At 41.6% G+C, this 20,076-nt stretch overlaps 2 protein-coding genes across 4 annotated transcripts in view; one reads left to right on the forward strand and one right to left on the reverse strand.

Moving 5' to 3' along the window:
* Nucleotides 1-246: 246 nt before the first annotated feature.
* Nucleotides 247-11,547, reverse strand: LOC139030797 (dapper homolog 3-like). Of its 2 annotated transcripts, none has more exons than XM_070454246.1 (3): nucleotides 11,036-11,547; nucleotides 8,380-8,722; nucleotides 247-5,789 (listed from the first exon to the last, which is right to left on the reverse strand). In XM_070454246.1, exon 1 carries the CDS (start codon nucleotides 11,545-11,547, stop codon nucleotides 11,086-11,088), a length of 462 nt encoding a protein of 153 aa, XP_070310347.1. In that variant the 3' UTR covers nucleotides 247-5,789; nucleotides 8,380-8,722; nucleotides 11,036-11,085. The 2 variants fall into 2 exon arrangements, with proteins under 2 accessions (XP_070310347.1, XP_070310348.1); XM_070454247.1 differs by lacking the exon at nucleotides 247-5,789 and adding an exon at nucleotides 6,537-7,351.
* The window catches only part of NAV3 (neuron navigator 3), an 889,111-nt gene continuing 880,565 nt past the window's right edge, over nucleotides 11,531-20,076 (forward strand). The window contains exon 1 of one of the 2 annotated variants that reach the window (XM_070454242.1): nucleotides 11,531-11,619. The gene's annotated coding sequence lies outside the window, so the exon portion shown is untranslated. Of the gene's footprint in view, nucleotides 11,620-12,216; nucleotides 12,571-20,076 lie in introns of those variants that run through there. The other variant, XM_070454243.1, reaches the window with a different exon arrangement.

Genomic DNA, 20,076 nt, shown 5'->3' on the forward strand with positions numbered 1-20,076 from the left:
ATCATTCTTAAGGGATTGCTACTTACCATTTTATCATGTGAGAACTCACGAGGTATATTTAAACTTACAATTTGGCAACAAACAAATGTTTTAGGCAAAATTTTAAAAGACACTGAAGTGAGGAAATCTGAGCATTCTGAATAAAACGCTGTATTTGAATTATTAAATTACAGTGCTAAAGTAGGAAGTAAAGGTCTTTGCTATTTTGAAGGAAATATAGAACTGAATGAGACTTTGTAAACCAGGTTAGGGAAAATATTATTGTTTTATTGCTTTGATTACAATACATATGTTCTGGAAAACTCACAGTCACAAAATAACAGGTTATAACCCTGACAATTACTTCCAAACTTAGTTTTTAATTGATTTGTTGGATACAGATATTCTCAATTTGTATGGGTAGAGTAATCCCTGCAGAGAGTTCCTATTGAAAGGATTTGAAGGATTTAAAAGTTAGGCAATCTATAGAAATAACACGCTCTAAACTCTCTTCTTTTGAGAACTTTGAAACAGAGTTGGAAACCTCCCACAGACAGCAGGATATAACAATCTGTAGAAATGATGGTGGAAATTTGGGGAAAAAGTAATAACATGGTCATAAATCCTGAGTCAGATTTTGGATCTCCACTTTCAAATGATTATATTGATTGAGTCATCTCTTAAAACTCCCAAAGGAAGTCAGATGCTCCTGAATAAATTTTATGGATATGTGTGTTTCAAAATACAGGCTCTGCTATGGTTTGCCTCCAATGGAACAAATCTGTGTCTTCAATCACTTTAACACTTCCTCATGAAGAATCTCATCATTTCTTAGAGATCTCAGAGTTCAGGAAATAAATTGGAAGGACCAGATACGTTCTCATCATCTGTGCATGATTCTCTATGAGCTTTTCAGTTTTGCTTCACTGTTTAAATTAATGAGATAATCTTTGGGCATGTGTTCTTACCACTACCATTCAGATGATCCTTCTCCATTCACACCCTATTTGGCATATCAGCAAGAAAGAAATGGTTCTTATCTGGGTGTTTTTAAAGATATTAGTGCAATTTTTATGTAAAGGAAATTATCATTTATCTTCACCAGTCTCAGCATCTGTCATTCTAACTGGATACTGTGTATATAGCGAAGGGTGGGAGACATAAATAAATTTTGATTCTCAGGTGGATAAATGATAACTGGTATTAATACAGAACAAACACAGTTGTTGACAGAAGTAGTAAGTGTTGCCCTTTTAGGTAAGACTCCTGATTAAGCTGGAAATAAAAAAGGCTTCATAACACTCATGACTTCAACAAGTTTATAAATTACCAGGAAAACCTCACTAGTCTGCAAAACATCAAGGAGACAGACATTAGCATTTCATATCTGCTCTCCTATAACAGTTATTACAGGACGTGAGATACGCCACCACATTCCATATCATTTGATTCAGGTCCTATCCATCCTTTCAGCTTCTCAAATTGCAGACTGTGACTAGAATCAAGTGTTTACACAGAAGAGTTATACAGTGAATAAAATGTGGTTTCAGAATGAAGTATCTTGGTTGGTCATAAACAGGGTTGGGGTTCTTGTTAAGCTAAATAAGATATTCCTTTTAAGAAATAGGAAAGGTTTGAGAATTTTGCTTAAGAATTTTTTGAGAGTAGGAAATCAAAGCCCATGCTTTTGATACTATTTAGGTGCCAATAAGCAAAGGTGTCTAGTCAAGGCTATGGTTTTCCCAGTGGTCATGTATGGATGTGAGAGTTGGACTGTGAATAAAGCTGAGCACTGAAGAATTGATGCTTTTGAACTGTGGTGTTGGAGGAGACTCTTGAGCGTCCCTTGGACTGCAAGGAGATCCAACCAGTCCATCCTAAAGGAGATCAGTCCTGGGTGTTCATTGGAAGGACTGATGTTGAAGCTGAAACTCCAATACTTTGGCCACCTGATGTGAAGAGCTGGCTTATTTGTAAAGATCCTGATGCTGGGAAAGATTGAGGGCAGGCAGGGAAGGGGATGACAAAGGATGAGATGGTTGGATGGCATCGCTGACTCCATGGACATGAGTTTGAGTAAACTCCAGGAGTTGGTGATGGACAGGGAGGCCTAGCGTGCTGCAGTCCATGGGGTTGCAAAGAGTTGGACATGACTGAGTGACTAAACTGAACTGAAGGAAGCATTTAAATAGTCGACATTAATGAAACATAAATTGGAAATACACTAGCTCATTTTCATCAAACATGTAGACTGAACCCTTACATGTAATGTATTAGCAACTCTGAGTTTTAAAAGTTTTCCATGCAGTAAATCAGATTTATAGTGTAGGTTCAAATACATTTCTATCTATTATGTATATATTTGTATATATGACATAGTGTAATATGTAGCTTGAGTATTTGGGGATTGCATGAAGTGAGAAGTAGCTTTGGATTGCATGAAGTTATGGGGAGAAAAGCTGTCTTCAAGCAATTTTTAAATAGTTATTTTGCCCGAGGGTTATATCTGCTATTCATCCATTATCTACATTATTTGTAATTATTTAACTTTTCTATATTTGAATTCCCAACAGCTATGATTAGGTGGGCATTCTGTGAATGGAATAAGCAAATCAATAAAGTGGTCTATACTGGTGTTTTAGTCTCTAAAGGCAGCTTGCTAAAAACATTAGAGAAACCAATAATCCATTAATGAAAATTAATGAAATTCCTCCCCAACTGGCCCTTGTCAAGCCCTTGGTAAGAGAAAATGATACACTCTTAGCACTGCGCTTGATGGAATATAAATGAGTAAACTTCTCCTAATACCTACCCACCTCCAGTTACTCCAAGAGTCAGGACTGTACTCTTGCTGTCCTGTTCCATATAACTTCCAGTTAGGACTTGGAACTTTGAATGCATAGAAAACACAGGCTTCCCCTTAGGGGAACCAAATTTTACCACGATCTGTTGTTTTGAGAAACAAAACTCTCTCCTATACATCTGAACTTTTCACATATTCAGTGTAGACTCTCTACAGGGCTGAATAACTAAGAGGTGATCCTAGCTTTCTATTTATGACTTATTTTTAACTTTATTGAGTGTTCTTAGAAGTGTGGTTTTGTATTTACTGATGAGGACAACTGAACGTTTAATTCTTCTCCCGATATATTGAGCTACTCAAATAGAAATTTCCTTACCTGATTCTTTATTTCTGAAAGAAAAGAATAACATCCTCCCTGTGTTCTCCTAGCAAACACATCTTGAATTTTTATATGTGTTGTCAGTGTGTGGCCAGAAGTGATTAAGTTTTCCTAACTTTATCTTTTCTTTATACCCTCTGGCATGTAGGAAAAAAAACACTCTATGTTCCATTTTATTTTCACACTAACTAGTCTTCCATTTTTGCTTGTTTCCCCCTAAAATTAAGGAATCTATGCAAGTCATGGTGGACCAAATACTGGAAATCAAAATCTTTCCCTCTCCTCATTACTTAGAAAATTAGGATTGTTCTAACAGAAACAGGGCAGGTGCTTTGAAGAAACTGAATATACCTGGCTTATTTTGATCCCATTTTAGTTGGTTATTTGTAGGAATATGTGTCTTCCGGGGAATTCTAAGTCATAAAACTTGATATAGGTGCTGACTTCTTATTTAATGATCTGGGTGTGATTCAGGGTTTGGGATTACTTTTTTGTAAGAACTTTTGAGGAAACCTTAGCATGGGTTACTGGGGTCAGCATCCATGAAGATTTAGCATACGGAAGGACATTTTTATGGGTTAAAAGTTTGTGAAAACAACAGGTAAAGATGATTTAATGATGGGAAAATATATGAAAAATCTGGACATATCATGGTTTCAAGGGTGATGTTCACTTTACATTGTCTGCTAAGTTGCTTCAGTTGTGTCCAACTCTTTGAGACCCTATGGACTATAACCCACCAAGCTTCTTTGTCCATGGGATTTTCCAGGCAAGAAAACTGGAGTGGATTGCCATTTCCTTCTCCAGAAGATCTTCCTGACCCAGGGATAAAACCCAGGTCTCTTATATCTCCTGCGTTGGCAGGCAGGTTCTTTACCACTAACGTTACCTGGGAAGCAAGGTTTAGAATTCTACTCTTAGTTTGGAATACAGAAAAGTATATATTTACTGGTCCTGGTATTGTAGTGGGTACCTCTGAGGGGCTCACTCAACTGCTTGTAGCTCTTAAATCTGACCATACAGAAGGTTCTCAGGGCTGTGGCTCTCCTGACCAACCATAAGGGTTGTCATGAGGCCTCTGGGAGAGAGAGAAATGTGATTGAGTGCTGATGAGCAGGAAAATGCAGGCCTCACAGCTGGCCAGTCTTGCTCATCATGTTCTAGGTAACCAAGGCTATAAACAAGAGGGAACAGGAATGGCTTAGAAATCAATTTGCAGAATATTCAAAGGTCACCATGGTGCAGACTAGTGTTCTGACTACTTGCAAGATATGATGTGCTAAAATGTGTTTGCCTCATCTCTAATGACAATAATAGTCCTACAAGAGGGGAACACGTTGCCAATCTCTTGTTAGTGGTGTTTAGAAGAGACTAACAATCTATTTTCAGCATCCTCATTTTAAACTCTTTTTGTATTGTTCCTCTGAGTCACTTACTTTGCAGAAATTTTATTAATTTCTTTTTTAATTACACTTTTTGTTTTGAAAAAGTTGCAAATCTGCAGAGAAATTATACGTCTATTACAAATTACTTAGATTCACCTATATACATTTCATTAATGTTCATCATATTTGTATTCTTTCTCTATATAAAACATAAGTCTTAAAAATTTTTTTAAGTTGAAGTATTGTTGTAGTTGATTTAAAATATTGTGCTAATTTCAGATGTATGGCATGGTGACTCAGATATATGTGTATATATATATTCCTTTTCAGACTCTTCCCTTGTAGGGTATTATAAAATATTGAGTATAATTCCCTGGGCTATACTGTAGGTCCTTGCTGATTATCTATTTTATATATAGTAGTATGTATATATTAATCCCATCCTCTTAAATGATCATATTCTTATTCTTATATAAAGATAAGAAAGACATTCATATTCTTATATAAAAATAAGGAACATTTTTATTCTTATATAAGCCCTTATTATTATTATTTTTATAGCTGTTTCAGTGTCACTTCAGCTGAAATCTCCTAGAACAGGGATATTCTCTTATGTAACCTCACAGCTACTTTCAAATTCAGGTAGTAATCTATTTTTAACAGTCCTCTGATTTGAAAATTTAGCTTTTTATTATTTTTCCCAAAGAGATCTACTCTCTAATGAAACGCCCCAGCTGTTTCTCTGAAACTGACACTCTCCCAATGAAGGCTGTCTTGCCATTCACAGCAACTCCCTTCCCAACTATTTTTACATGCCCTTTTTCATCATCTTTATCTACTTTTTGTTCCCTTACATTTCCCTCCCTCCCAAATGCTATTTCTAAAGGCCACTTCCTGCTGTTCATCTAAGCAACTTAGTTATATTTCTCAGAGCTGCGTTGCTTATTTAAGTATATATGCCTTAAAAAAAAAAGAAATCTAGGTGACATTTTGCTGTGTGGTGGAGACTATTATTTCCTCCAGCCTTGATAGGAGGAGACTTCATTCAAACTTTAAGACCTTTGGAGAGTAAGCGGTTTGTGGCGGATGTAGTAATTAACAATGTGGCTATTTGAAAGAGCACAGGCAAACACGGGCTGGTGGCTCACTCTTAGAAAGGCTTTTCTCTTGTCAGCAATTCAGCACCCGAGGTTTCGGCAGGCGTCTTGGAGCTCTTTTAGGATCTTCTCCCTGGAGCTCTCATCTGTTAAAGCAGAGAAATGCCATTGATCCTAAAGTAGTCTCAGAGAGAAAATGCAGTTTAGCAGTCTATTTCGGAAATTTTCAAAAGCAATTGCCAAGTAGAGGCAGGGTCTCATACTATTAAAAAAATAAAAAAAATAAAAAGCTTATCCCCAAAAGATCCTCCCTGAAGGATCCAGGTTAGTGGCTTGAAATCAATTCAAGCAGCTAAAAGGATGAAAGGAGATTTCATGGTCTGGGGTGTCTTCTTTTGAGTGCTCTGGTTGGGGGTTTTCTCTGGCTGCCTGACCAGAGGCAAAGATTAGTGACACAGTCTTTGCTTTCAGTGACTGCACTTCTATGCTTTTCCCTGGAAAGCAGCCCAGGCTGTGGGACTGGGGGTTCTTTCAACGTCTGTGGCTCAGGATGGACCAAGTTTATACAGTTACATTTACACCAAGGCACTAAGAAGTGGTTTTTTTTTTTTGCTTTTAGAGAATGAACAGGTTTTTCTTTCCTCTTTAAGCAATTACACAAAGAAGAGTAGCCTCTCCGGGACGGCAAATCGGCTCATGTGTGTAGCCAGAGGGCAAAATTTTCACCAGCAGTTTTCTTATGCCCTGGACCTGGTGCTTTGGTTTGAGGGGAGAGGGACTGTCTTTTTTTTTCTTTCCTTTTTTTTTCCCCCTGGGGTTTTCTTGCAATCCAATATAGGAACTTTTTCCAATCACATTCATTACCATGGTACCCACAGATTTTAGTGCTGAATGCCAAAGGTTTTTTCTGACCTGGTAATTCAACGTAGGTTGAAAAGTATGTATTAGCATGATCTTCCTTACTTTTTAAAATTGATTCTCAGGGAATAAGGTACAAGAATACTCATAATAAGCTTGATGAAGCCAAATACATTAGTTTTATTTTGGGACAGGTTCCTTTTGAAAACAAATCTCAGGATTATTAATGCTTAGTTATGGGGCTGGGGACATAGTAGGACAGTGGTTCTCAAACTGTGATCCCTGATCCTGCAACATCAGTATGACCTGGAAACTTGTTAGAACCACCATGGTAAGGATTCAATAGATGCTTACTGAAGGTAACACCAAGTTCTTAATTCCAAAGGAGAGTGATGCCATTTAATACCATGTTGTAAGGCATGTTGGTGCATGCATGCGTGCTCAACTGTCTGCTACTCTTTGTGACCCCTATGGACTGTAGCCTGTCAGGCTCCACTATCCCTGGAATTCTCCAGGCAAGAATACTGGAGTGGGTTGCCATTTTCTTCTCCAGGCGATCTTCCCAACTCAGGGATTGAACCTGCATCTCCTGCATTGTCAGGTGGTTCTTTACCCCTGAGCCAGCTGGGAAGCCCAGGTTGTAAAACAGTGGTTCCCACACTTTAGTGCACATCAGAGTAACCAGGAGGACTTGTGGAAAGACCATGTTCTGGATCCCACCAGGAGCATTTCTGACTCGACAGATCTGGGATGGGAGTGAGAGTCTGCATGTCCAGCAGGTTCCCAGGTGATGCCTCTGGAGCTGTTCTGAGGACTCTGTCTTGAGAGCTGTTGGTATAAGACCATAATCCTCAAACAGAGCACATTAGAATCCCCTGGGGTTGCTTTTAGCTGCAGGAAGGACTGGGCTCCAGCTAAACCAAATCAGAATCTCTACAGGTGGGTCTGGGCCTGGTGGCCTTTAACACTTCCCAGGTGATTCTAAGGGGTGGCCACGACCGGAGTCTGCTGCAGATCATCTCAGATGGGGTCCTCAATCCTGCTTGTCCATTAGAATCACCTGGTGGGCTTTAGCGTCATTAATGCCTGGATACCAGTCCTGGAGGTTCTGATACAACTGTTTCCAGGTGCAGGATGGGCACTGAGCTATCTGAATGCTCCAAAAGTGACTTGACTATGCAGCTAACCTGTGAACTACTGCCCTAAAGATACCTTCTAGCTGTAAGAATGTCATGATTTTAGCATAATCCTACATAAAGGACACAACATTCATGGCAAATGAACTTTCCTAAAGAGAGGTACTAATTTATTCTGTCATTGTACGGTTCCCCATTTTACACTCATTTTATGAGCTCTGAGAGTTGTTTTATTTATAACACATTAGCTGAACTTTTCATTGAAGCCTTACTGCAAATGTCTATAAAATCTAATTTTTAAAAAAACTCACTTCTGTTAAATATAAAAAAGGGAGCACAAATAATTTTATATACCTTACTTTTAATATTCACATATTTTCTTGCTAGTTAATGTTGACCTCCATTATAGTAATATAAGATGTAGTACAGTGGAAAGAACGGCAAGAAAAGAACTCTGGCCCTGTCACCATAATGGCTGTTTACCTGTCTGGTTTGGTTGGTTGGTTACAACTTTATATAACACGAAGGACACCACACACAGGTTGAGTACGGCCTCACAGAAATGACATCCAGCAGTCAGAGAAGCCTTGAGTCACGGAGGGATCAGTAAAGCCTTTGAGGCCTCAGCCCTTGAGGCAGAGTCCCTTCTGACAGAAAGGGGAGTGAGAGATCAAGCCGCACTCAAAGTAACAAAAACTCATGACTATTTAGATATTTAGATATAAATAAAGCGCATGCATACCTGTGGTAAGTGGTCTCTGTGGTGCTGGCAGTGAAGCAGGAGCTCCCTCCGCTCGCTCCACAGGAGCCACCAAACAGCTGTGTGATGTTAAGCAAGCGACTTCACTTTTCCTCGCCTGAGCCTTCAGGTAATGTTTGTCTTGCAGGGTTGCTTTGAGGAATAGGAGAGGTAAAGAGTGTCTGGCTGCTCTAATAAGAATATCCGAGACTAGGTTGCTTGAATGACAAATGTTCATGTCTCACAGTTTTGGAGGCTGGTGAGTCCATGATCAAGAAGCCAGATTCGGTGTTGGGTGGGGACAAGCTTCCTAGCTCACAGATGACCATCTTCTCACTGTGTCCTCCTGTGGAGAAAGAGGTGAGGGAACCCTCTGGAATCTCACACAGACATAAATTCCACTTCTGAGACACTATCCTCATGACCTAATGCCCTCCCCAAAGTCCCCACCTTCAGATACCATCACACTGGAGATTAGGTTTCAACATATGAATTTTGGGGAGATACAAACATTGTTTATGATAGCAAACATGCAAAGCATTTAACCCAGCATCTGATACATGCTAGAAGTTCAGAAATATTCTCCCCCCACCCTTTCTAATATTATTGTGTGCATTAGTCACTCAGTCGTGTCCGACTCTTGAGACTGCATGGACAGTAGGTCACCAGGCTCCTCTGTCCACGGAATTCTCCAGGAAGGAATACTGGAGTGGGTTGCCATTCCCTTCTCCAGGGGATCTTCCTGACCCAGGGATCAAACCCAGGTCTCTTGCATTGCAGGCAGATTCTTTACCAACTGAGCCACCAGGGAATTACTGCTTCTATTATGTCACTCGATCCTTTGTCTTTACCATCATCACAATGAAAAATGGTGTCCATCTTCCTCTCCCTCTCTCTCCTCACCCGCCTCCACATTTATTGAGCTGCAACATCTTGGCCAATGTGCTAAGTACTTGGGGATGGGGGAATAAGTAAGCTACAGTCCCTGCCCTTAGCACAGCCAGTCTAGTGAGGAAGCAGACAAACATGGAGTTGTTATACCTAAGGTGTGAAAAGCGGGCACAGTGGCAGCACAAGGAGTGGTGTAAACTCGGGTGTGGGACCCACGAGTGTTCAGGGAGGCATCCTGAACGACTTGTTTTCTGGTTGAGCAAGTTATCAGATGCGGTGATGGGGGATGTGGGGAAAGTGGGGGAAGAATTCCTGGCAGAAACCAGCAGATGTTTGAGAAAGCATGGCATCAGTAAGTTTGACTGGCTTAGCAAATGCAGGGTAGGTGTAAAGGATGAAGCAGCAGGAGTAGGCAGGCACTACATCATGAAAGATGGTTTTAAAAGGATGGGTCCGAGATCCACAGCATCAGCTGGGATCTTGTCAGGACTACAAATTCTTCTGCCCCACCCTTGACCCATTAAAGAGGAAAAGTTGAACAGGAATACGGGGCCTAGAAGTCTTTGTTTAATTTTGGTTATCTGGTTATCATTTTGATGCATGATAAAGTTTGAGAAACCCTATACTATGCCACAGTAAAAAATTTGGTTATTTCCATGAAGGGAATGGGGAACTATGGGAGGATTTAGATAAGACTATTGTTTATTGCAGGCTCACTCTGGAAGCAGGGTAAAGAGAGCATGATGGATGCATGGAACAGGTGTCAGTACTGGAGGTAAGTCCACAGGGAGAGACAGGGAAGAAATTTAAGACTCTTGAGTTAGAATGTAGCATCCTTACTCAGTGCTGGGCTCCTGAGAATGTATAAGGTCTAAGAGAAGTATCCATGTCTCCTGCCCACAAGGTGTTGATAATCTAGACTGACTAGATTCATTCCTTCGGACAATACATTCTACCAACCCAATAAAATGCCCTGTTTATGGACTATCTGCTACCCTTTGCAAGAGTAACTCTGTGAAATCCGCTTGATTGATTTGGACAGGACCCCAGGGAGAGTCTCCTAGTTTTTTATCCCCCATTGTGGAACTGTACCACAATGGCTGTTTACTATATATAAAGCAGTGAAAGGCAGTGGTTTGAATAGTAAAATAAACTGGATAACTTCTCTGGTACTCGTACATCCATGATGGCATTAAACCATGTAATTTATAAACACGTTCTGCCTGGGCTGTATGTTGGGAATAGCACAAATCTGAGCCTTATTTACAACAGCAGTGACAGAACTGCCCATTGAAAACTGGTTTTCCGCTAGGCATTGAAGAGGGCCAGCCAGACTAGATGTTTCTTTCTGATAGACACATTCATCGCTGTAGAGAAAAGATGCCGGCAGGAATGTAATTTGTCGGATAATGCTGGACCAGAGGTTGGATTCTACCCTCATGCGTATTGTCCACGGCTGGGAGGTAAGGGAAAAGGAAGTGCTTCGCTAGCGGAGAGGAGGAGAAAAATAAAAATTATTTTTTTCAAGATATTTGACAGCTCTATCTTCCCGCCACCACCTTCCTTCCAAACCCATGCGTGTCTGCTTAGAGTCTGACATAAAACGAGGGGTGACCCCCTCCATTTGTCTCTCGGTGCTTTCATTGAAAAAAGTCGCTGCACAAGGACGGAAACGAGCGCGGCTGAAAATAGGTGCATGACTTGTTGAGCATACAAATCATTTCCCCGCTAGTCTCCCAGGGAGGGGAAAAAAAAAAATCCCTCTTACTCTGCTTGCAGCCTGTGTTGTGCATTCGGGAAAGGAGCCCGGGGCCGGTTTCAGGCGCTCCCCGAGTCGTCCCCGCAGAAAACTTTCCTCGCAGGGCTGGCTCGGGCCGCTGGGCGGGGGCGCAGGCGGCGGGCGCCCGGCGTGCCGCTCTCCCGGGCCGCGGCCCGGACCTCGCGCCGCGCCTGTCTCTTTAAATTCCAGCTGCGCGGCCGGGAGACAGCGCCGCCCGGCGCCCAGGCCGGCAGGCGGCGGCTCGCTCGCGCTCCCGCTCCCGCTCCCGGCTGCGCGCCGCGGAGGGCTCGCTCAGCCCGCGGGCTGCTCGGCGGCGGCGGCGCGGGGCGGGGAGGCGCGGCCCGGCCGAGGAGCGAAGAAAGAGCGAGCCGGGCCGGCAGAGGCGCCGCGCCCGGTCCCGCGCCCGCGCTCGGCGGCCCCGGCGGCTCCCTTCGGGGGTGACGAGGATGTGCCTGGCTGCTGGCTTTCCCCTCCGCCCTCCTCCTTAAAACGATTTCCATAGTAACCTGATCAAGTGGCTCAGGATCGCAAACCTGAGGATCTCCGCGGCCCGCCGGCTTGACCTCAGTCAGGTAACGCTCGGATCTCGTCCTCTCCCCTGGCAAACGGCTGCGCTCCCTCTAAACTTCCTTTTGTGGACAATCGCCCAGCCCCACGCAGCCCGGGGTATTTGCAACAGCCTGCTCCTTCCCAGGTGCCTTCCACGGGTCTCCTCCCCTGCTGCTCCCCCAGGACCCACGAGCACGTTATTTAAAAATATATATAATCGTATATATATGTGTCTAATTTTTTCTTAGTCGCCCCCTCCCCTCCTTTTTTTGATTTCCCCATCTCTGCGCTCTCGCTGGCTTTTCCCTGAGACTAGTGATGGGGGCGCGGGGAGAAGTAGGGGCGGGGGTGGGCGGCCAGCGCGGTCCAGGGAGTGGCGGGCTCGGGTGGCTGGGCTCCGGCGGGCTACTTTGGGCATTTGGGCGCTGGGTGCGCCGGGCAGGGGTCGCGGGGAGGGCTGTCAGCCCCAGGGCGGCGGTCCCGGGGAGCCCCGCGTCTCCAGACGGGCGAGCGAGGGACGCAGGCTTGGGGGGGCGATGGAGCGCTCGGCTGGGTGGCTGGCGAGCGTCCATGCATCATATCTCTCCTTCTTACTCCCCCGCCCCTCTCCGGGTTTCTCTCTTTCTCTTCCCCCTTTGCCATTTCTTTCTTCCTTTTCTCATCGCTGGCTCCATTATCTTCTCTTCCTTATCTCTTTCTTCCCCCTCCTCTCGTTTCCCTTTCTTCTTTCCCTCTTAAAAGAAAGGGGCATGGTTTGTAACCTTTGGTTTTGCCAACATGGGAAGAGCGGTGAAACCTGCAGCGTGGCCACCTCAACCTGGTCGTTTTCCGACTCGTCTTCATCCATCAACATATTTGTTTCCTGAGTCTATTGATCTCCCTGGATTCTGCAGAAATGCGTTCTGAGCTGGGCGTCTGTATGTCAGAATCAGAGTTCTGCAGCTTGCTTCGGTGCTCGCAGGAGGACGTGTATTGTAAGGACTGCTTGTTTTAAATCCACATAAGCCAAGGGTGTAAAGAAATCTATCTTTAAAAAAAAAAAACACCCTAGTTTTATTCTAGAGGAACTTCCCTCTTAGACTGATACTCTCTTTCCCCTCTTTGATATTTAATTTTAGGAGAACCGAGAGACAGGTGTGTTTTTCTTCTCCCAGCTGATTAGGAACATGCAACTTCTATTACCTTAATTATCTCCTCTCTAAACCTCATTCGGTTTTGCGCTTCTTCGTCCCCACAGTGAGTAGCTAGAGCATAACTAAGGTTCAGAGGCTTGCTTCCAAAACTCCAGGCTGGGTAAGAAAGTAGGGGGCCAGGACATTGAAACCTACCAAAGAATAGAAAAGGCATAGCAAGTCTAGTGTAAAATACATAACTAGATTCAGACTTCAGTTCTGAAGACATGAAAATACAGTAAAATGAGACTTTTGCTTTTGGTTCTTAGCATGTGTATAACCATACTAGGTAGGTATAAGTTAAAACTTACTTGAAAACAGAGCCCCTATGTAGTATAGAACCCATTCAGCCTTGTTTATGTTGAAGTGATTTTCACCATGGTTTTATTTTTCTTTGAAACTTAAGATGTCTGTATCATGTGAAAACAAAGAGAGAAAAAGAGGATGACTTCAATTTTTACCAGAAATAGGATTTATATGGATTTCCTTTGTTTCTCAAAAAGATCTACTTGTTATGCTCTCAAGTTTTCCTGAGGTCAAAATATTTCAGGGGTGAAAACACTGTTAAGCAATGATTTTCCTCCACTGTTTCAGTGGCGTTCATAGTTTATACCGAAAAAGGTCTCAGTTTTTAGAGAGCCCCCCTTGCCTCCTTTTCCTTTGTCTGCACATATGTTTTTAAATTCAACTTTTAATATAGAATAAATGATCTTGGAGCAGAGAATGAATCAGGAAGAAGAGAAACTACTGGTACAATGGAAACTATACCGAAACCAAGCAAAGATAAATATTGCCATGCCACCTCACACAGTGTCTTTGTTTTTAGCCAATTAAGAAGCTGCAGCTGTTTTAAATGGATTTTCCTCTGCTTAAATCTGTACCTAATACTTTTTGGACCTGGGGTCGTATTTATGCAGTTTAGATGAATATTTACAAAAAACTTAGATCTCCTTGCCAGTGATATCTGAAAAGCACGTTTTTTCCCTACGACCTTTTCTTCTTCTAGTGAATGCTGATAATAGTAATGGTCCTATGTGATTGTTTGCACCTGACTTCTGATTTTTGGCATTCTTTGGGTTGGGTGGGTTGCCCCTGACACATTTTACTAGATTCTCCTAGCACGCTGCTTGAAACTTGAATGTGCAATTAATTGTACATACAATAAAATGTTCATTTTTTGGTTGTTGTTCTTAGTTTAAGAGATGGCATGTCCTCCTGGACATTTAATGTTTTGATGTGATTGCTCGTGTGTGTGTGTGTGTGTGTGTGTGTGTGTGTATGTAACGGATTTACTATAAAGCCTGTTCTGACTAAGCCTGTGTGATTTGAGGTTAAAAGGTATGTTAGTGACAAGACATAAATTACTCTCTTATTTATAGTACATTGATCCTAAAACTGTTTTCTCCTCCTTGTGATTGCATGTTTATATGGATCACTTAATGAAAGGTTGGGGATGTTATCTGTTTTAAAATAGGAAAAATATCCCTCAAGTTTACTTATCTCAAGTCCCCATTTTCATCTCGAGGGATTAATAGATATTTTTGATCTGATATTTTAGCAGACTGTATTGCTGAGCACTACTAATTACCAGGAATATATTTAGTTAATTCTGACATTGGTATAAGACATCTCTCAAGTTGTCTGGAGGGCTACAAGTGACTCATCCTTGTAACCCATGGCAACAGGAAATGGTTTTCCTGGGTGGAAGCTGAAGTGTGGACCCATATCCACACTTCGTCATCATTTAGGAACTTGATAGGAAGAGTGTGCTGCCTCCTTGGTTTGGACTGGCGTTACGTTTTTGACTTTAGTCAGAATAATAGTTCCCCCCTTTGCAGTTCCCCTTAGCTCCTCATTCACTTGAATGTTCTAAAATTCTCAGAAAACAAGTGAGTTATATTTTTAAATTTAAAAGTGTTTATAAAGAAGTGCATAGCTTTGTGCATAGCTAGGATAATTAGGGTGAGAATAGCACCCGATCAAACCTGAGAGACATTGTCAACTTTAAAATGTTTAGTCGGGAGGTGTGTTTGTAAATAGGAGCCAAGAGACCAAGGTTATATTCTCCCTTCTCACTGTATCACAGAGTGCTTCTTGGAGTGGCTTCCTTGTTCACAGATGTCACTTAGCTTTGTTTTTCTTCCAGAAGAAAAATGGGCATAGTGATCTTTTTCCTGTTTTTTGAATTCTCAAATATATGTAAATATGACATAATCATATACATACATGTGTAGAAGTGGTGGATGCTAAAATACACACGCACATGCTCAGAGGCAACAGACAAGACTTCTGTCTCAGGAAAGGAAGTATTTCCTTATACCATTGAGATATGTGTAATGGTGCTGAATATTTCCTTCCATTCAGGAAAAGGCAAATACATCTGTCTGTTCTGTGGGTATGGGTGGTCAGTGCTCAGTGAGTAATCATGTAATTGAATATGCTGAATAATCCCAGCAGGTTTCACCCTTTTTAGTTATGTGAATGCAAGTGAGGGATAAATTTCTTCTTCTTTTTTTTTTTAACCATTTAAGATCTCCTCTTTCCCTCCTCCATTTTGTAACAAAAAAGTAATTTTCTATTAGGTTAAGTGGACCTCAGTGTATGAAAAATCCCCTGAGCTTTCTGCAGAGACATTTTTTCCTTCCAAGTCTGACTGTCAACAGTAATATGTGATATATGCCTCAGGTGGTGGAGTTTCCACGGGTCATCCTTCTCTGGCCCAGATGAAGTCTCAAGACAAGTACTGCAGTAACATAGATTCTGAATTCAATGCATCGCTCAAGTTGGTTATGTAACTCAATGGTCTTTTTTTTTTTTTCTTTTTAAGCTCCAGTTCTTTATAATTATATCTGTTTAGTATTGTATTTTTCCAAATATTATAATTTTTAAAATTAGCTTGGTCCCTGTAAGAATTTAAAAGCTGCTTGTTCATTATACACTGTTTGTACAGTGCTCCTCTTTTTGTTAATCTGTGCAACATTTTCCTAAGAGCCATGAAAATTGGGACCATTGCTGGTTGTGCTTCTTTGGTTAATGGGGAACTGGAGATATAAAGGCCTGGAAACACTACCAGCAACATAGGGCCAGAGTTTTCTAGAGAGAAGACTGGAAAGTCAGTATTTTTGATAAGTGATAGAGAACAGTTCATATACAGTCAAGAAGATTTGAAAAAAAGTTTCTATATTTTAAAATCTTTCTTTGTAGTTATCTCTATGCAGAACTCATGTCCTGCTTTCATTTTTTTTCTACTGGGAAGCACCGTCGAAATCTCCAGTCTTGCTTGGTGGCTTTTGGTAGGTTTGAAGGCATAGCGTTGAGGAAGAAATGGTTCCTTTGACGTGCTGTGTTACAGTTACAAGCATGACCACAAAATCATACCATTAGTTTTTTTCCCCAATCAAAAGAAACATTTGTTATTGAACTCCATCTTAGGCCACCTTATTAAGATGGAATCAGACACCATGGCTGCCTGATTATTTTGCTGCATTTTAAGGCAGTATTCCACAGCGCTTAGAGATGTAGCTTCTTGAGTAGACTGCGTTGGGATTTAAATCCCAGCTCTGGCACGTACTATTTAGGTTACTTTTGGTACTTTTCCTAATCTGAGTCTTAGTTTCCTTCTCTGTAAAACAATTGTTGAAGGATTTTTGCAAAGACTAACTGGAAGAGGGTGTTGCTAATAATATTGAGGACGGCTTCTGGCATGCAGCACACATCCATTCATTATTATTGTTCCATTTTGACAACAGCAACATTATCAGAAGTCCAGTTCTTTTTCTGTTGAGATTTTTCCTTCTGAGTCTGAATGTGCTTTATAATATTTGTCCACAGAAGAGCTATGCCCTTTTCTTGCCCCCCCCCCCCCCCCAACCTCCCACTTTAGCTTTTCCCGGCAATTTCAAGCTAAAAATAATGACCAGGTGCCTGGGTGATAAGAATACATTTATTTGGGAGGGTTTAATTCTCCTTATTTCCAGAAAAGCTTATTTTATATTCAGTATCAACATTATCCATGGGATTTTTTTAAAATTCACAAATTGAAACTCGCGGTCAGGATTAGCTCCAGTAGTACTATATTACATCAGCTTAGAAAGCTGACAGACATAAAACTTATGTTATGCTTCAGTTTATAGTGCTGTTTACTCACAAGCCACACCTGCCTCTTATTACCCTAATGTAATCATAAAGCTCCAAACTTTTGCTAAAGAAGGTTGCTGAATAATTTTTTTGTATGAAGTCGCTTGAAGTCTCATTGATGAGAAAATGATGCTTAAAGATTTGTTTCATCCTTCTTTTTTTCGTTTGTGAGCTCCAGTATAAAGAGCTGCATTGACTAGGTCAATTTCTTTACATATTGAGAGGTTGTTCTCATCTGCAAAGTGAATATATTGGGTTAGTATACTTCTTTTTTTCAAAACTTTCCATAATGAAAAAAATTAAAACCAAAGTAGAAAAGACAGTACAATGGGTTTCCAAAGACTCATCATTCACCTGCAACAAATTAGGTAACAACCTCTTAAGATCCATCCTAGTTCTGTGATTCTCAGACCATGGAAATTCTGATTCCCTCTGGTTTTGAGAATCCAGAATATCTGCTTTTAAATAATATTGACACTATTGTCAGGAATATTGATACTAAAGTGATGGTGTTATTATAACACTGAGAATTTAATGGCAGGTGAACAAAATGATACATGAGCAATGTGTTGGGATTAGTTTGGCTCAACAGAGATTTATTTAATGTCTTCCTCAAAGAAGTTAGGGTCTCCCACGTGGCATGGTGGTAAGAAATCCACCTGCCAATGCAGAAGATGCAGGAGGTGCGGTTCGATCCCTGGGTTGGGAAGATCCCCCGGAGAAGGAAATGGCAACCCACTCCAGTATTCTAGCCTGGAAAATTCCATGGACAGAGGAGTCTGGCAGGCTACAGTCCATGGGGTCACAAAGAGTCATACATTACTAAGCATGCACTCAAAAGATGTTATCCAGTAGGATTGATCCCATATTACCATATTTAAGATGAAATTCCCTGGTGGTCCAGTGGATAAGTCTCTGTGCTTTCACTGCCAAGGGCCCATGTTGAGTCTCCCTAGTTGGGGAACCTAACATCTTACAAGCCATGCAGAGTGGCGAAGAAAAATTTTTTTAAAAGAAATTGAGCTATAATAGACAGTTCTAAAACTGTACTGAGCATTGTCTTTCATTTGGAAGCTTATTTTAAGATAGTCAAAGCCAACTTCCAAAATGGCCCCCAGTGATTCTTGCCTTTGGCTATTCATTCTCTTGTTACTTCCCCACATGTACAGGGTGTTTCTCTGTGACCAGTGAAATATGGTGGATGTGATGGGTGTGGCGAAGTCGTAAAAGACATTGCCCCTTGTGCCTTGCTCTCTGGGATGACTCGTTCTGGGAGCAGCTGGCTACCATGTTGTGAGGATGTTCAAGCCGGCCATAGAGATTCCTGTGGCAAGGCAGGGAGGCCTTCTGCTGCCAGCCAGCACTGCTTTGCCAACCACATGGAGCATCAGCCTTGGAAGAGGGTGTTTAGCCCCAGTAAAAGTCTTCAGATGACTGCCGTCCTCGGTAACATACTGATTGTATCCTTTTGAGAGGTCACAAGCCAGAACCACCTAGCTAGGCTGCTTCTGAATTCATAACCCATAGGAACTGCATGAGTTATTAAATGTTTGAAACGGCCAAGTTTTGGAGTAATTTGTTATGCAGCAACTCTATAGAAACCTTAAACTGCCTCAAGATTGTTAGTATATAAATAGTTATGATTGTTCTATAGGTAGAAGCATCAGTTAGTAGAGTTCTAGCTGTGAGACTGCTGTTTAAATCTGCATTTAGCACAGTGACTTTCTGGCATCCTAGCTTCCTTTTAAACTTTTAACTCAGAATGAATCTTCTGTGGACATTATCCATAATTAGAGCAGAAGGCATGGTGTCTTTTCTTTCATTAATTGCTCACCTGGAACCTAATCTCAGCACTTCCATTTGGCGATGTATCTGTTTAAGAGAGTGGGGCTGAGGTTGAGGACTGGGACGTGCTTTAGCTGATGCTCAGGTAAACTTTGAGCTAGTATTGTAGTTTACTTTCAGCGTGTGTGTGCTCAGTTGTGTCTACTCTTTGTGATACCATGGAGTATGGCCTGCCAGGCTCCTCTGTCCATGAGATTTTCCTGGCAGGAATACTGGAGTGGGTTGCATTTCCTTCTCCACGGGATCTTTCCAGCCTGGGGATTGAACCCATGTTTCCTGCTTTGGCAGGCAGATTCGGTACTACTGAGCCACCTGAGATTCCCCAGTTTACCTTCAGGTTACCCACAGAGAGTTCCCCTGACCCTCAGACACACAGAAAGACATTTAAATTTTTGGCTTTCATTGCCATAGAAGTTTTCTTTTGTTATCTTCTGAACTAGGCAAGATTAAAGTGCCTCAAATAAAATATGCCCCGATGAGGCCCTGGTAATGTTGCCTAACGTAGCCATTCTTCATGAATTTGTCTGCACTTCTGGTCTTTGGTGAATATTGTTAGACTCAGATGGTAAAGCGTCTGTCTGAAATGCTAGAGACCCAGGTTAGATCCCTGGGTCAGGAAGATCTCCTGGAGAAGGAAATGGCCACCCACTCCAGTACATTTGCCTGGAAAATCCCATGGGTCGAGGAGCCTGGTGGGCTACAGTCCATGGGGTCACAAAGAGTTGGATACGACTGAGCAACTTCACTTCACTTCACTTCCCTCCTAAATTAAGCATGGTTCTGGGTTGTACATATCGAACTTTTTTCTCATAAGTTTAGGGGAATCTAAAAATTGTATATTATTATAGGTATAAAAGATTCTATATAACTCTGACATTTTGGTACATACCAAATGACATGATTTAGAAAACCAAAAAAAAGACCATAACCTCACTTTTTACTTCATGGATCTGTTTAATGCTATCTACATAAATTATCACCCCATAAAAATTTAAAGGGTGACTGAATTGGAGACCTGGGTTCAATCCTTGGGTTGGGAAGATCCCCTGGGGAAGGAATGGGTACCCACTCCAGTATTCTCGCCTGGAGAATTCCATGGACAGAAGAGCCTGGCAGGCTACAGTCCGTGGGGTCACAAAGAGTCGGACATGACTGAGCGACTAACACATACTAGTAGATATTAGGCACTTGAAGAACACTAAGAAGTAAGGTTTTTGAGCCTTTATATTGGCGTGAATATTATTTTCATAAATGAGCCATTAGTCTTATGCTTTGGAGCTTAAGGTTTTAGTACATTTGCTTTCTAATTTGTTAGGTAGGGTTACT

Source organism: Odocoileus virginianus, chromosome 24 (genome assembly GCF_023699985.2).
Source record: "Odocoileus virginianus isolate 20LAN1187 ecotype Illinois chromosome 24, Ovbor_1.2, whole genome shotgun sequence".
In the NCBI taxonomy this organism is placed as follows: Eukaryota; Metazoa; Chordata; class Mammalia; order Artiodactyla; family Cervidae; genus Odocoileus; species Odocoileus virginianus.